Here is an 18081-nt window from a genome sequence, read left to right on the forward strand (position 1 = left end):
AGAGAGAGGCAGAGCATCTGCTACTGCAGGAGTACTGCTGACAGCCTCCCACGGCTCTTTCTCTCTGCATTCTGTGGAGTTGGGAGGTGTGGGTAGAGCAAGCAGGATGGGCCACTGCCACTGCTTCACCATGCATCTAGCAGCATGAGAAGACTGTTGTGGCTGACTCTGCTTTGTTTGCAGAGACTGGAAAAAAAAATCTGGGGCCTGTGGAAGAGCCCCGACATTGAAATTGTGGTTGCAGCTGGGTCCAGCAGTGACATGGCAATGACATAATGATCCAGAAGTGCATGGGGTCATGGTGCCACTGCTGTAAACTAAATATAAATAAAAATGATAATGAAGGGCATAAATGAATTGGCTGGGTGCCCCAAACAAGTCCCCACCATGTTAATAAAACCAGAGGGCAGTCTGGAAGACAGGGTTTGCATTAGAGATGTGAATCGTGTCCTCGATCGTCTTAATGATCGATTCGGCTGGGAGGGGGAGGGAATCGTATTGTTGCCGTTTGGGTGTGTAAACTATCGTGAAAAATCGTTAAAATCGTGAGCCGGCACACTAAACCCCCCTAAAACCCACCCCGACCCTTTAAATTAAATCCCCCACCCTCCCCAACCCCCCCCCAAATGCTTTAAATACCTGGGGATCCGGCGGTGGTCCAGAACGGCGGCGGTCCGGAACGGCCCCCTCAATAGAATCGTGTTGTCTTCAGCCGGCGCCATTTTTCAAATGGCCACCACAAAATGGCGGCGGCCATAGACAAAAATGATTCGACGGAGGAGGTCGTTCCGGACCCCCGCTGGACTTTTGGCAAGTCTTGTGGGGGTTAGGAGGCCCCCCCAAGCTGGCCAAAAGTTTCCTGGGAGTCCAGCGGGGTTCCGGGAGCGATTTCTCGCCGCGAATCGTTTTCGTACGGAAAATGGCGCCGGCAGGAGATCGAGTGCAGGAGGTCGTTCAGCGGCGGTCCGGAACCCCCGCTGAACGACCTCCTGCAGTCGATCTCCTGCCGGCGCCATTTTCCGTACGAAAACGATTCGCGGCGAGAAATCGCTCCCGGAACCCCGCTGGACTCCCAGGAAACTTTTGGCCAGCTTGGGGGGGCCTCCTGACCCCCACAAGACTTGCCAAAAGTCCAGCGGGGGTCCGGAACGACCTCCTCCGTCGAATCGTTTTTGTCTATGGCCGCCGCCATTTTGCGGTGGCCATTTTGAAAAATGGCGCTGGCTGAAGACAACACGATTCTATTGAGGGGGCTGTTCCGGACCGCCGCCGTTCTGGACCACCGCCGGATCCCCAGGTAATTTAAAGCATTGGGGGGGGGGGTTCGGGAGGGTGGGGGATTTAATTTAAAGGGTCGGGGGTGGGTTTTAGGGGGTTTTAGTGTGCCGGTTTTCCTGCCCTCCCCCTTCCCCCGATTTACGATTTTTTAACGATAAATCGGGGGAATTGGTATTGTATCGTGGCCCTAACGATTTTTTGACAATTTAAAATATATCGGACAATATTTTAAATCGTCAAAAAACGATTCACATCCCTAGTTTGCATTGCCATGGGGTTTTTAATTTTAATAAATAAACAGGGCAGAATAAGTGTTGGGGTGTCCTGTGCAAACCCCTACCACCTTCAAAATGATTAGGCACATGTATTTTTGTTCCAAAGAACCCCTGGAAAAATAAGTATTATGAGGAATGGGAAATTCCATCCCGGGTTTTACTTTCAGCATTATGTCTGAAAGGCTGCCATGGTACATATGCTAGCTTGAAGTAGAGCCTCATGGCTGAGAAAAGGAAATAACAAAGTAAAATGCCAGCATAGGGAAACCAGGGGAGCACAGAAACCAGCTCTCCTGGGGTATTTTAAACCATTTGGCCAATGTTAAAAACATCAAATTACAACAGAAACAGCAGCCATCTGTAACAGTGTGGTGAGACTGGTTGGAGAAGGCTGTGTGTGTTTAGGCACTGCTTTTCCAGTGACTAAGGATATCATAGAAGGGATAAGAAATTACAGTTGGAACGTTAAAAAAGAGATGGTGCCTCACTGAGCAGGAATACTATGCAGTGGCTCTGCCAATGTCACAGCAAAACAGTTTAAAAGCACCAACAGATTGTGGGAACAATTAAGAATTGCTGCATGTATGTATATAAGTGGGAGTGTGAGAATTTGTCTCAAATATTTCTCAGCTTTGAGGAACAAGATGATAATGTATAGAAGCTCAAGCAAATCTGAAGCTGAAATGCAGATTGTTTTTTTTATGGACATGAATTGGAGTGGTTGATAGAATTTTTAAAAAAGTCTGAACCCAGGGATGATAACTTTAAAACAGGTGCACGTGTGCACGTGTGCACATGTTCGTTGGCCCACTCCCAAAGCCATAGCCATTTTATAACATATATGAGTATATGCACACATATTATAAAATAGCCTGAATATGTGCACACAATTTTAAGTGAACAAGTGCCCCGCACACAAATGCTGATTTTATTGCATAAGTTAATAGACACGTGCACCGACACCATTACCAGTTTGCCCAGGTAAGGGAAATGATTTCCAATTTTTCAATTTTTTTTAACTATTTTTCTCATTTTATCAAAGTTTCCCTTTTGAAAGTTTAGTGCTACAGCTGTGGATTTACTTACTGTCCCCTTCTAGTCATTAATTCAAATTTGATCATATTATGATCACTATTGCCAAGCAGCCTCACCGCCGTTACCTCTCTCACCAAATCCTGCATTCCAACAAGAATTATATCTAAAATTGCTCCCTCTCTTGTCCGTTCCTGGACCAATTGCTCCATAAAACTGCTATTTATTCCTTCCAGGAACTTTATCTCTTTAGCTTGTCCTGATGTTTCACTTAATCAATATTGGGGTTATTGAAATCTCCCATTATTCCTGCACTACCAATTTGGTTAGCTTCCCTAATTTCTCTTAGCATTTCACTGTCCATTTCACCATCTTGGCCAGGTGAATGGTAGTATATTACTATCACTATACTCTTCCCCAAAATGCAAGGGATTTCTACCCATAAAGATTTGATTGTGCATTTAATCTCATGCAGGATCTTTATCCTGTTGGATTCTATGCCATCATGGACATAAAGCACCACCCCGCCATGAAGCTGCTGATCTCTGTCATTGTGATATAATTTGTACCCTGGTATAGCACTATCCCATTTATGCCAATTAAGGGGTAGATTTTCAAAGGGGTACATGCGTAAGATACCCCAAACCCCCCCCTGCGCGCGCCGAGTCTGTTTTGCATAGGCTCGGCGGCGTGCACAAGCCCCGGGAGGCGCGTAAGCCCCGGGGCTTGCAAAAAGGGCCGGTCGGGGGCGTGGCCAGGGGCGCAGTTTGGGATCGGGGGCATGTCCGGGGGCATGTGGGCAGTCCGGGGGCGTGGACGAGTGCCCCGACACAGCGACCTATGTTGGGGCCTGCTGCGTCGGCGAGCGTAAGTTACTACTGCCCGGAGGCAGTAGTAACTTTTCCGATAAAGGTAGGGGGGGGGGGGTTTCTAGATAGGGCCAGGGGGGTGGGTTAGGTAGGGGAAGGGAAGGGAATGTGCGGGGGGGGGGGGGGGGGGGGGTTGAAAGAAAGTTCCCTCCGAGGCCGCTCCGATTTCGGAGCGGCCTCGGAGGGAACGGGTAGCGCGCAAAAGGGCTTGGCGCGCGCAAGTTGCACAAATGTGCACCCCCTTGTGCGCACCGACCCCGGATTTTATAAGATATGCGCAGCTACGCACGTATCTTATAAAATCCGGTGTACTTTTGTTCGCGCCGATGGCGCGAACAAAAGTACACACACGCATATGTTTTTAAAATCTACCTCTAAGTCTGTCATCATTCACTGCTATACACTCTACTTCTCCCATCTTACTTCATAGACTTCTGGCATTAGCATACAAGCATTTCAAAGTGGTTTTTTTTTGTTTGTATTAACATTCTGCTTTTTAGTTGGCAGGGTAAATTGGAATCTTTTAGCTCAGGTAAGTTTTTAATTAAAGGCACTTGGACTAGTTTTCTTGTTATTGAAACCTCTCTGTTGGGATGCCCCATCTCTAATGCTTCATTAGTATCCTTCGAAGATACCCTCCCTCAGAACCATGTTCTGTTGGGCAACTGTTGGCTTTCCTCATTGATTTAGTTTAAAAGCTGCTCTATCTCCTTTTTAAAGGTTAGCTCCAGCAGCCTGGTTCTACCCTGGTTAAGGTGGAGTCCGGAAAAGAGTCCACCTTCCCCAAAAGGTTCCCCAGTTCCTTACAAAAATGAATCCCTCTTCCTTGCACCGTCGCCTCATCCACGCATTGAGACTCTGGAGCTCTGCTTGGCTCCATGGACCTGTGCGTGGAACAGGGAACATTTCATAAAATGCTACCCTGGAGGTTCAGGATTTCAGCTTTCTACCCAGGACACTAAATTTAGCTTCTAGAACCTTCCTCCTACATTTTCCTATGTCATTGGTACCCACATGTATCACGACAGCAGGCTCTTCCCATCACCATCTAAAATCCCATCTAGGTGTCGTGTGAGGTCTGCCACCTTCGCACCAGATAGGCATGTTACCAGGTGATCCTCATGCCCCCATTCCACCCAGCTGTCTACATTCCTATTAATCGAATTACCAACTATGATGGCCAACCTAACCCTTCCCTCGTGAGCAGTAGCCCTGGGAGACAACCAGTAGATGTAGTGTACTTGGATTTTCAGAAGGCATTTGACAAAGTTCCTCATGAGAGGTTTCTAGGAAAAGTAAAAAGTCATGCGGTAGGTGGCGATGTCCTTTCATGGATTACAAACTGGCTAAAAGACAGGAAACAGAGTAGGATTAAATGAACAATTTCTCAGTGGAAGGGAGTTGGCAGTGGAGTGCCTCAGGGATCTGTATTGGGCCCCTTACTTTTTAATATATTTATAAATGATCTGGAAAGAAATACGATGAATGAGGTAATCAAATTTGCAGATAATACAAAATTGTTCAGAGTAGCTAAATCACAAGCAGATTGTGATAAATTGCAGGAAGACCTTGTGAGACTGGAAAATTGGACATCGAAATGGCAGATGAAATTTAATGTGGATAAATGCAAGGTGATGCATATAGGGAAAAATAACCCATGCTATAGTTACACAATGTTAGGTTCCCTATTAGGTGCTACCACCCAAGAAAGAGATCTAGGCATCATAGTGAATATTGATAACACATTGAAATCGTCAGTTCAGTGTGCTGCAGCAGTCAAAAAAGCAAACAGAATGTTGGGAATTATTAGAAAAGGGAATGGTGAATAAAACGGAAAATGTCATAATGCCTCTGTATCGCTCCATGGTGAGACCGTACCTTGAAAACTGTGTACAATTCTGGTCACCGCATCTCAAAAAAGATATAATTGCGATAGAGAAGGTACAGAGAAGGGCTACCAAAATGATAAGGGGAATGGAACCACTCCCCTATGAGGAAAGACTAAAGAGGTTAGGACTTTTCAGCTTGGAGAAGAGATGGCTGAGGGGGGGGATATAATAGAGGTGTTTAAAATCACGAGAGGTCTAGAATGGGTAGATGTGAATTGGTTATTTACTCTTTCAGATAATAGAAAGACTAGGGGGCACTCCATGAAGTTAGCATGTGGCACATTTAAAACTAATTGGAGAAAGTTATTTTTCACTCAACGATCAATTAAACTCTGGAATTTGTTGCCAGAGGATGTGGTTAGTGCAGTTAGTATAGCTGTGTTTAAAAAAGGATTGGATAAGTTCTTGGAGGAGAAGTCCATTACCTGCTATTAATTAAGTTGACTTAGAAAATAACCACTGCTATTACAAGCAACAGTAACATGGAATAGACTTAGTTTTTGGGTACTTGCCAGGTTCTTATGGCCTGGCTTGGCCACTGTTGGAAACAGGATGCTGGGCTTGATGGACCCTTGGTCTGACCTAATATGGCATGTTCTTATGTTCTTATCCTCAGAGTCAGAGGACAATGCACCACCTTGAGAGCAGGTCCTTCCTACAGGATCATTTCCTGCATGATGTTGATGCTCTCCTCCAAGGCAGGACCAGGGCTGCCAGACTCATCTATATACCTCTCCATCTGCCTCATCTCCTCTAGGTCTGCCTCATCTACTCTAGGTCTGCCACTCTAGCCTCCAGAGATCGGACACATTCTTTGAGAGACAGGAGCTCTTTGCATCGGATGCACACGTAAAATTTCTTACTGGCGGGTAAAAAAATCATACATGTGAAGACTGGGAGTTCTTCCTCTTGCTGCTGTTCTGTTGTCTTCAACTTAAATTTGTTCAGTTCTTAGTTAAGTTTAAGTTGCTATGGGAGTAGGACTGTGTACAATAGGGTCTTTTAAATCTATTAGTGTATTCACTATATATCTGGTAGTGATCTACAAGGGAATGATAGGGGCACCGGTAGCCCCTGTGACATAGTAAGGGCAAAGGCTATCAGCGCCATTTTGAATACTGGCAGCCGACGGTCTGAGTGCAGGAGGTCACCCCCGGACCCCCGCTGGACTTTTGGCAAGTCTTGTAGGGGTCAGGAGGGTCCCCCAAGACTTGCCAAAAGCCCCTGGTGGTCCAGTGGGGGTCCGGGAGCGATCTCCTGCACTCGGGCCATCGGCTGCCAGTAATCAAAATGGCGCCGATAGCCTTTGCCCTTACTATGTCACAGGGGCTAACGGTGCCATTGGTCAGCCCCTGTCACATGGTAGGAGCACAAGATGGCGCGGGCCATCCAGTGCTCCTACCATGTGACAGGGTCCGGCCAATGGCACAGATACCCTGTCACATGGTAAGGGCAAAGCGCCATCGGCGCCATTTTGATTAGTGGCAGCCAATGGCCTGGGAGTGGGAGATCGCTCCAGGGACCCCCACTAGACCACCAGGTACCTGTAAAATGTTTTTTGGGGGGGTCGGGAGGGTGGGGGAAGCTAAGCTATTAGTTTTAAAGGGTCGGGGTGGGTTTTTTTGTTTATTGGCTCGGGCGCAGCCGATAAACAAAACCGCAGTTGGGCCCGATGAAAAAAAACCCACATGTGAATCGGAACCGGAATCCGAACCAATTCCGGTTCCGATTCACATCTCTAGTTTTCGCTGTCCAGTTTCTAAAAAGCTGGATGCAACTTTCAAGGAATCCTATGATGAGCACCTTATTGCCCTCAATGCTGAACTTGTAGGCAAAAAGATGAGGCCAACTTGCTACCTGGCTGCCGGATGATTGGATTGCCACTTCTACTTCTGGAGAGGTGTCACTTTCCTTGCTCTTGCTCCTACTCCCCGCACTTTCTTCCCTTCCTCCCCACCCCCTTGCACCTGCCCTGCCAACTCCCCCACACCCTCTCTGTCTAGCCCTACCCTGCTATCCTCTTCCCGCCACACTCACCTGCCTAGCCCCTTCCTCCTCCTGCCTCCTGCCTCCTCCTAAACCTTCCCTCCTTGCTGTCTCTACTACTGTCCATACTCCTACTTCTATTTGTTAGGATTCTGTAAATATCAGTTGGTATGTGAACCCTGGGCCAAAGTGAGAGGTGGTACCACCCATGGGGAGGAGCCCCATGAGCCTCACTGTCGGGAGGCTTGATCTCAGCTGGAGATAGACACGGAAGCAATATAGAGTCTTTATTAAAGAGATAGAAGCACTACCCGTGGATCTGGGGGTGCCAGAGAGGAGGTCACAGAGATACAGAGTCGATGGAATAGGGAGTGCCCAGAGGGAATACCTCCATAGTGTTGGTAGAAGTACATGGAGAGGGTATACCGAAGAGGTGTCCTGTAGAGAAGGTAGTGGCCCGCGAGGCAGGTTACACCAAAGAGGTCTTGGTTGAGATGGTAGTGGCCCGCAGGGTGGGGTACACCAGTAGTGTCCTCGGTAGAGATGATAATAACCCACAGAGCAGGATATGCTGGTGAGGTCCTCTGTAAAGATGACAGCGGTTCGCAGAGCGAAGTGCACAGTCGAGGCCTTAGGTGGAGGTGGCAATGACCCACAGAGCGGGGTACACCAGTGAGGGTCCTCGATAGAGCTGGTAGTGGCCCGCAAGGCGGGGTATGCCTGTGAGGTCCTCGATAGCGTGGTAATGGTCCGTACAGTGGGTACCTCTGAAGGAGTTCTCTGTAGAGATGGCAATGGCCCGCAGCGTGGGGTACACCAGAGAGGCACTTGGTAAAGTAGAAAGTGATCCACAGAGCGTAGTACTTACGTAAGAGCAATGTTGATTCCAGGGAAGCCCCGGGGAACAGGGCAGGCAGAATTCCAGGCGTCAGGCCCTCCGAGGAGGGGATAGCCAGGACAAGAGAGAGGACCCCTAGGAGTGGGTACCTGAGATGTCCACATCGGAACAGGAACTGGAATGCAGGTCCTCAGGAAGTGAGGCGGAATTAGCAAGGATGAGACTCTTTGCCAAATCATCTTAGAGCAGGGCCAGCAGGTTTAAATATCCAAAGGGAATAACATTATCTGGAGGGGATGCCCCCGAGGTTCCCGCCATGACATGGATAAGACTGGCCCATGTGCACGTGCATGCGCCTAGAGGGACCTGATGGCAGTCGGCGGCGTCCGTGCCGACCTGGGAGGCCTGAGAGCGGTGGGCAGGTCATCAGTATCTAGCGGAGGCTGCCAATCTACCCCATGGATTCAGGGAAGCAAAGAAGGAGGTGAGCAGTAGTGGTCGGAGCTGTCTGCGACCGACGGGCGTAACACTATTCATCCTCCTTCTACCACTCCTTCCCTCCTCCTCCCCTCCCTCCTGCCCTCCTTCTCACTCCTCCTCTTCTCTCCCCTCACACCTTCATTGCCCCATCCTCTTCTGGTCCTCACTCCTTCACTCCTCCACTCCTGATTCCTCCACCACTGCTCCACCACCACTCCTCACCTCCACACAAAGAGACAAACTGACAAACAAGACAAACTAACAAAAAGTTCCACACACAGATAAAGAGACAAAGATACAGGGAATAGATGAGAACACAAAACAGGACAGTTCACTCAAGTAATCACAAATAACTCCTTCTTAATGCTAACTAAGCAACAAACCTCCTTGCCTCTCTCTCTAATATCTGACACACTCTCAAAGAGGCAGCTGCAGGAAGCTGGTGTATATGATAAAGAAAGTACCAGATGTGAAATAACATATGCCTGTGTAAAATGATGTGTGTAATGCGTAAAACAATGCGCAACACAATAACATGTTGTGCAATGCAATAGATGATCACAAATTGTGAATCTTACTTAATTACTTGGCTAAGATATCTGACTAACCTAACCAAATATCGGGTATATCTGGCTAGGTTAAAGAGGTAACTTTAGAACTGCTTCAAAGCAGGTCCAAAGTTATCTGGCCGAATAACTTTCTACTTAACCTGATTTCTTCAAAGATATCCAGTTAAGTTGCTGTCGGTGTCACCCCCCCAAAAATAAATGTAAGGGTCCATGGCCTGATTGTGAGCCTTTTGACCCCCACCCCCTTAAACATAAATGGCCTTGTTGGGTTCAGCAGCCACAAAATAAGCACATCCCATCCCTCCACCCTCGCCACCACAGTCATCTTTCCCAGTCTGGTTAAATTAAAAAAGTAGTCATCGGTTATCCTGACCTTCACCTCCCCCACCCTGGTCACGGCAGAAATTCTCACCTCTCCCCTATCCTGGACTCTCGATGGTTAGAACAGATCCCTGCCGGGAGTGAGGGTCTTACTTACCTGCTCCTCATGGCTCCAGTGCTGCTTCTGATCAGCAGTGCTGGAAGTGTAAGCTTATGCTTTCAGTGCTGCGATTAGAAGCAGTACTGGAGCCACCAGGAGCAGATGAGTAAGACATTTGCTCCTACTAGGGATCTGTTTTGGCCATTGGAGGGGGACTGGGATAGGGGAGTTTGGGGTGGGGAGGGGTGAAGCAGTTTCTGAGTGACCGGGGATGGGGAGTGGGGGGAATGAAGGCTGGGATAACCAATGACTCTCTTTTTTTATGAAACTGGACTGCAGGTAGTGGCAATGTTGGGGGGTGGGGGGGGGGGGTGGGAGGGATGTATTTGTTTTGGGGCTGCTGAGTCTGACAGAACCATTTATGTTTAAGGGGGTGGGCAGAAAAAGGCTCACAATTTGGCCATGAGCCCTTAGAATTATTATTTATTTATTTTTGTTGACACAGCTACTGACAGTAGAAAATTATCTGGCCACATAAGGCTGGATAACTTGAAAACCTAACTGGCTACAATCAAACAGAGCTGGTAAGGATTTCAAGTTTTCCGGCTATATGTGGCTGATTAATTTTAAGCAATTATTCAGCAGGTAGTTTATCCTGCTAAATAAATAGGACATGTTATCTTCCTAATGCTAGCTGGATAAATTGTCCACTAAATAGCCTCTTGAATATTGGCCTTGTTGGCATCCAAAAATGAATTGATGACGTAAATCCATGAACTTGCGCTGTTCTATGCAGTTGTCACTCCTTTAACCTTGTAATGAATGATTAGGGACCTTCATTTTCAATGTTTATATTATTTTCTCTGAGAAGTCCAATGTTATTAAAAAAGAAAAATCAATGGAAAAATGTCTTTGTTATAACAAATAAGAGACAAATCTTTGAAAAAAAAAATCATTTTCCCACTGATTTTTTTTGTTATAACCTTGAAATTCCCATAAAAATGAAAATAAAAACTGAAAACAAAGATCCCTATGAATGATGCTGCAATGGTAGGCAGAGAAGCAGTGTCATACTTTGAGGTTGATGAAAAAGTATATGTTTTTTTCTCTACATCAAATCACACATTACTAGCTTAACAGTAAAACCTCTCTGCATGACCCAATGGGAAAGCTGCATTGTTGCTATTCAACAAATCAAAATCAAATGAGTGAGATTTATAATGCTTTGCCAGAACTGGTGCAAGATGAAATAGTGGACCGGATGGCAAAACATGAGGCTGAAACACTGGCAGCCGAACTTCACAATTTCAAGTTTATGTGATGTTTTGTGTGGCATAACGTACTACAACATATTAGTTTTGCCAGCAAAATGTTGCAAAGTCCATAACTTGATTTATCATCTGCCATAAATAGTTTAAACAGTATCATGAAGTATCTATGTAGCTATAGATTTGAAGAGGTGTTTTGCAGTGCATTGACCGTGTTACGTCGGCCGGCCTCGGTATCCATGGCCGGCCTTCCTCACCTTCCGTCGTGCCCGGGGACAGGCTCCGGTCCTTTCCGGCATGGGGGGAGCTCCTCCAATGCTGCCCCCCTTGTGGCGGCCTTGTCGGCGGTCGGCACCTTAGCGGCACGGCAGAAACGCCGCCGCCACTTTCTTGGCTGGCCCACCTTCCCAGGCGTGCGCCTCACTGGGACATTTAAAGGGCCCGCAGCACGCTAAGGCTGCCGGCCCTACTCTCGGTGATGTCACGTAGCCCGTTATTTAATGCCAGCTCTAGTCCTCAATAGTTGCCTTCACAGCTGGTCTCCTAGCCACTCGTTGCCTTGGGCTTCTGTTTCTGGATTTCCTACCTTATCTACGTCTGTCTCCGAACCTCGACCTCTGCATTGCCTGACCACGCCGCTGATCCTCTCCGAACCTCGACCTCTGCATTGCCTGACCATGCCGCTGATCCTCTCCGAACCTCGACCTCTGCATTACCTGACCATGCCGCTGATCCTCTCCGAACCTCGACCTCTGCATCACCTGACTACGCTTTTGCCTATCTCCGGACCGAGATCTCTGCTACGTCCTGGACTTGGCCCACTCAAGCTTTGGCCTGATTTTACGTCCCTACCTATGGGTTGTGTCAACCCCACCTCAGCCCAAGGTCCACCTCTGGCGCAACAGACGATGCTACACAGTTAGCAGAAAGTATGGAAAATGAGCCAAAAATAGTTATTCAGTTTTCTAATGTTCGACCACACTGGCAGAAGAGACAGCCTGAGTAAGAATCTGCAAAGGAAACTATTGAAAACCCAGAAATGCGAAACAAAGCTGAATTTTTCAATTGCACACTTCACTTAGCCATACATGCAATACAGGAAAGATCTGAACAATTACAACAACACAGTTCAAACTTTCACTTTTTGTATGAACACTGTACTAATCTAATGTTCTGTTGGAAGATTGCAAAACCTTTAACATGTTCTCACTGATGAAAATTCAAACTCCAAAGATAATGATGCCCTGGAAATGAAAGATGAGATATTAGTGTTGACACATTTAATCAAGCCTAATAGTTCTCCCTTAGAAGTCTTAAAATACATCACTGGAAATGATTTTTCACCCATGTAGTGACTGCTTTGAGGATTTTCTTGAGTCTGCCTATTTATTACAATAGCAAGTGTTGAATGTTGCTTTTCAAAACTCAAATTAATGGAAAATTATTTAATATCTACAATGACAGAATCACATTTAGTTGGACAAGCAATGATGGCTATCGAACACATGAACTGGCTCAGTGGTTGGATTTTACAGAACTTGTACCTGATTTTGCTGCCCTTAAGGCAAGGAAAGTATCATTTTTCTAGCAAACAACTTCTTGTGCAACAACAGAATGAAGCTGGGATTCTCCATGTGTGAAAAACAATGGACTGAGGTCTAGAAAAGAGGAGAACAATCAGTGACTGCAGCAGTTCTAATAGATCACATATATAAAGTTAGAAGTTACATGACTGTTTGTGACTTTATTATTTTAATTTTGTTTTCCACCAAGAATTGATAGTTTGGAATCAGCAGGCTATAAGTTTCAATACATTTTCTAAAATGTAATGATCTCTGGCTTATTATTTTTGTTTCTATTATGTGTTTGGTTATTGGAAAAACAATAAAACTTAAGGGTTAGAAAACAGAACTGGGCTGGGGGTGGGGGAAGCACAGTAATTGTTAGCACAGGGCAGCAAAAAAAACTAGCCTCGTCCCTGTTAAGGTCGACCAATGGGGCAAGAGTCAGGAAGCAACCAATCAGATAGCTGAGATCTGTTAACCAATCCGAAAACTGATTGCATAAAAAAAGGAAATAGGCACATAAATCCCTAGTAAAGGCAGAAGCAGCTGTGCTTAGGGCAAGCCACAGCCTTCTCTGCAGTCTCAGCGTGACGTCACCCTACCCTTCTCGGGCTCCGTGCTGCTGGCTCCAGGAGTTACTCTGCAGTGAGGCAGCATGAAAGTCTCCGTTTGCTTCTTTCATGCTGTCACGGCTCAGATGCTGTAAGCACACTTCAGGCAGTTTACCAGTTACAGCGGAGACACTCATGCATATTTGCTATGCTGGAAACCAAAAGCAACAGAGACTAATTCCAAGAACACTGGTTGAAGGTTGCTCCTATTTCCCTTCCCTCTTTATTTCCCCCTGACTTTTTGTTTTTGTTTTTTTTTTTTTTGCTTCTTTTAAACCTAGCATGGCTGTGAAGGAGAGCATCCTTCCTATCAGTGAGATGTCCTCTCCCTTCCCAGATGTGGTGGAGCTGAACGTGGGTGGCCAGGTTTATGTCACCAAGCATTCCACCCTGCTCAGCATCCCAGAGAGCACACTCTCCAACATGTTCTCCAAGAACAACGCCAAGGAGCTGCCCCGGGACAACAGGGCTCGTTTCTTCATCGATCGCGACGGCTTCCTCTTCAGGTATGTCCTGGACTACCTGCGGGACAAGCAGCTCTCCCTGCCAGACCACTTCCCGGAGAAGGAGAGGCTGCTGAGGGAGGCTGAGTACTTTCAGCTCGCCGACCTGGTGAAGCTGCTGAGCCCCCAGATTGTCAAGCAGAGCTCCATGAACGACGAGGGCTGCCAGAGCGACATCGAGGAGAGCTCGCAGAGCAGTGACCTGATCCGGACTGCAGCCCTGGATAAGAGATCGGGTTTCATCACTATCGGCTACCGAGGCTCCTACACCATGGTCCGGGATAACCAGGCGGATGCCAAATTCAGGCGGGTGGCCAGGATTATGGTGTGCGGCAGGATTGCTCTGGCCAAAGAAGTTTTTGGAGAAACTTTGAACGAGAGCCGAGACCCCGATCGCCCACCTGAAAAGTATACTTCCCGGTTTTACCTGAAATTTACCTATCTGGAGCAAGCATTTGACAGGCTATCGGAGGCTGGATTCCACATGGTGGCTTGTAACTCGACAGGCACTGCAGCCTTCATTAACCAGTATAGGGATGACAAAATCTGGAGCAACTATACCGAATACATCTTTTTCAGTAAGTTTACTTTTATTTAATGTTAATGACTGTGGCACTTTCTAAAATAACGTTAGGCTTTCAATTAATATTATTAGATTTTACAAGCAGTGCTCAAACTGGTTTGTGTACTTTGTAAAATAATTGTAAGCGACAGGGTAACACTCTATTCTGCACAATGCTTCAAGTATAGCAAGGGCTTTCTTTGCCAAGCTGAGAACTGCTCCAACTCATTTGGTTTTTCTTATCTTCAGTTTGGTTGGAACATGGCTACCTGTATTACAAGCTTCATTCAATGTAAGCCTCAGAACAGACTTAAAAAGGTTTTAATGACTCTGCAGCCTGTGAAAGAAAAATCTCTGGCAAAGCGTAACCCAGTTTTCCTTCCAGCTACATTTTCAGTAATCCAAATTGCTCTCGTGTCACCATCCTGCATGGCATACTCAGCGAGGACTGAAATGTGCAGTCTAAATGCAAAACACTGCCATTATGAGCATCCCCTTGTTAATGCCATGTAAAACTGAGTGCATGGAACCTATTGTATCCACTACTGTGGCACAGTACTTCTGTTAGACATCTGCCAATCCTATGCAGAGAATGTGGTCCTTCTTTAAACCAGATAACAATATTAAGAAATATACTGCAAACCATATTGTACATGAATAACCTTGGGAGCTTGACTTAAGCTGCTTATAAAGGAGTTTGTTTAAAAAAAAAAAGTGATGTGCATGCTTATACATATGTTTCTTCATTTCCTCAATTTATAGTTAAGAAGACTAGTTAATACTATCTCAACAGTTGTTCTGCCTTTCTCTCTCTGTTTCTCAGTGCCATTCTTCACTGATAATGTGCCCAGACAAACGCTGTTTACTTTGTTAACAATGTGAAGAGAAAGAAATGTTGCAATGAAATACATAATGCATTCCTTGTAGATCTCTTGGTTTAATTTTGTGAAAAGCAGCATGATTCATGTAGGAAAGTTTAAAGTAAGACAATACTGTTATTATTTTTTTCCTTTGCTTTCACCTAAAATGTTAAATTTGGTTGCATATGTGTCCAAAAGGTGGCAATTATTGTGCTGTTGTCAGCATGAACAGTTGGTAAACTGTTGCATTAGGACGGCATTACAGTCAGAACCCTGAGACACCTTCATCTGAGTGGCGACCTACCCAATTAATCACATCCTCTGTTCGGTGCTGCTGATTGGTTTTCATTGTACCCCTGGCTTCAAGGTACAACCTGGCCAGCATTATACAAAGCTACCATGCATGTAACATCTGTAACTACATAAAACATTCTAAAGTGTAAAGAGCATGAACTCCAGTCCAAAAACTCTTGGAGAATGACAATGTGTTACTATGACGCGCTGTGCTGTAGTTTCTGTCCGTATTATGCAGTACACACTCCGGAGGAAAAGAGTATCCATAAAACTAATTAAGGCGTAAGTGCAAACAGATGCTTCCTTCCAGTTTGTAATGAGATGTAAGACGAGTAATTAAGGCATTTTTCGTTTGCGTTGTTCTTGGTCTGTTTGTTTACTTATGAGAATATTGGCATCGTCAGTAGATAAACATTTGCTCTCCAAAATGTTATGGTCTTGCCTCCTATCTAACATTGTACGTGAACTTTCAAATTAACATGGAAGGAATGATATTTAATGTACAAGAACAGAATATTTTCCCTTTTATATTTAAGGTCCTAATTCCAGTTGATTGGAGTATCTTCTACAATTGCAGTTATAAGTACAAAAACTGGGCAATAAAAAGAAAAAAGAGCACTAGTTTGTCTTTCAAACATGAACTGAATACTTATACAAGCATGGGTAGTTTCAAGGCGTATTACTCCCTCTGATACAATATTGCTCAGTTGTCTTTCATGTGCTACTGCTATTTCTGTGGATATTGGTTTTCTTTACTTTTTTTTTTTTTTTTTTTTAATAACAAGAGTGAACAATTTATCTTATCGTCCTTGTTAAGCCTTCCCATTTACTCATCAATTTTTCAGTAATATAGCTACAGTAAAATTGAATAGTTTTTGACTTTGAACACAAAACTGTCACCACTGGGAACACTAGTAGCATGAATAGATTTTAGCAGTATATCAGTAAGAATTTTTTATTTAATAAAGGAATCATCAAATGAGACCTCTGGAAAAAAAAACATTTTTTTCTCTCTTACTATAGTCTTCTTGCAATACAGTACGCAGCTGATGCATTTGGACAGTTATGTGCATTGTTTAATCAAACTTTGTATGAACATATGCATTCTAATTTACCATATGCTTTCAAAGCCTGGAGCATGCTGGCAGTGAAATTCCTGTCTGCTGCTACCTATCATTTTTCTCTTACATGAAGGCACCATATATGACATTATTGTTACTGCCAATAATGGGTAGGAATTTTGTTATTTTATTGGAGGAAAATTATAAAAATCCAGTAAAATTATGTTCAAACCATAAAAATGTTGCATATGTAGATGTCAATGTAATCCTGAGTATAAATTATCGTAGAAACTCCAGACACATGGCCTAAATCTTCATATACAAAAGGCAGCAGACTCTAAAGAAAATATTAGGGGCAATTTAAAATTATTTTCTAGATTTATTTATACTGAGACTGCTGTTCTTTATGTTTCTTGAATTATCAGTCATAAGAAAATCTTAAGAAACATTAAAGCAATATTTTCAGTTAATCTTTAACTTATCCATTGGGACCATAAGTAATAATGCTGTTTAATATATTAATTAATGATCTGGAAAAGGAAGTACTGAGGTGATCAAATCTGCAGATGGTACAATATTATTGAAAGGAGTTATAAAATAAATGAGCAGTAAGGAATTACAGAAGACTGGGGAACTGGACATCTTAATGGCAGACAAATTTAATGTGAAGACGTCCAGTTCCCCAGTCTCACAAGCTGCAGAGTTATGCACCTAAGGAAAAATAATCCTTTGTGTACACAGTTAGAGATCTGAGGCACTAAACGATTTGTTTAGAGATTAGAGAATACCTTCTAAAGAAAAACAAATATGCCAGAGAGGTTTCTTCTTTTGAAGAGCAGTAAAACGGTATTGCTTGTAACAAAGTAAAAGGGAGCTGTAAGCAGACAGCAACTCAATGCACACAGAAACGAGAAGCATGTAAGCACACATACAGAGTAGTGCACTCCTAGTAGCTCAGAACAATCCAGTAGTAGCTAAAGTAATACAGTGCAGCACAGTGACATGAAATGCCTTTCCAACAGATATGGTGGGATACAACCAAGGAAAAGGAGTCATTGTGCATGATACATTGAAATAACTGGTGCAGCCATGCCAAGTTTGTACCCCCAGGTCAATACCATTAAACAGACACAAATATCCAGAGCTAGAATTTGAATGGAAATAAAATAGGCCTCAGTTTTATTGCATTGTCTAAACCCAGACAATAGGTCTATACTACATACCTGACCTTTGTATTTACAGATGATACTAACCTATGCAGGGAAAGGAGAACTGTCCCCCGCCCCAAGTAAGCAAAGCCAGGCCGAAGCAGTGAGTATGTAGTTCCAGGCCATCCAAACAACCTGCCCTATGCTAGCAAGGCTGTTGGTCCTTTGGGCCTGAAACTTGGCTTGAAGAAGAGTCACTGGCTTGTTACGAACCATCTTCTGTCCTCTAGGCAGCATATAACTCCAATCAATTTATTTGGCCTTTCAGTGAAGACCGTGCCCAAAATTAAAATATTCTCCCCCTATCCCCACTTTAGGCTCGTGTATCCTACCATAGGGCCTAAACAGCCCACCAGAACTTGCTCAGGGCCCCCTCCAAAATAAGCCAGGGCCTGAATGCTTGTCCAAGTACCTGCTTCTACTCTCTGTTCCACCCCTTCCCAATTTTTAAAAACATAATTGCTCAGGTTAGATCTTTTTCTTAGGCATTAATAAATAAATCCTGGCCAAGA

At 44.8% G+C, this 18081-nt stretch overlaps 1 protein-coding gene across 1 annotated transcript; it reads left to right on the plus strand.

Moving 5' to 3' along the window:
• Positions 1 to 13017: 13017 nt before the first annotated feature.
• On the plus strand, positions 13018 to 15891 carry KCTD8 (potassium channel tetramerization domain containing 8). The gene is made up of 2 exons (XM_029588583.1): positions 13018 to 14162; positions 14396 to 15891. Exons 1-2 carry the CDS (start codon positions 13364 to 13366, stop codon positions 14440 to 14442), a joined length of 846 nt encoding a protein of 281 aa, XP_029444443.1. The 5' UTR covers positions 13018 to 13363; the 3' UTR covers positions 14443 to 15891.
• Positions 15892 to 18081: the final 2190 nt, after the last annotated feature.

This window comes from Rhinatrema bivittatum, chromosome 1, assembly GCF_901001135.1.
Source record: "Rhinatrema bivittatum chromosome 1, aRhiBiv1.1, whole genome shotgun sequence".
Lineage (NCBI taxonomy): Eukaryota > Metazoa > Chordata > Amphibia > Gymnophiona > Rhinatrematidae > Rhinatrema > Rhinatrema bivittatum.

Coding starts and splice junctions, on each gene's coding strand:
- KCTD8 (XM_029588583.1), top strand. CDS start 13,364: ATGGCTGTGAAGGAGAGCATCCTTCCTATCAGTGAGATGTCCTCTCCC. Junction 14,163..14,395: donor TACCGAATACATCTTTTTCA/GTAAGTTTACTT, acceptor TCTTATCTTCAG/TTTGGTTGGAACATGGCTAC.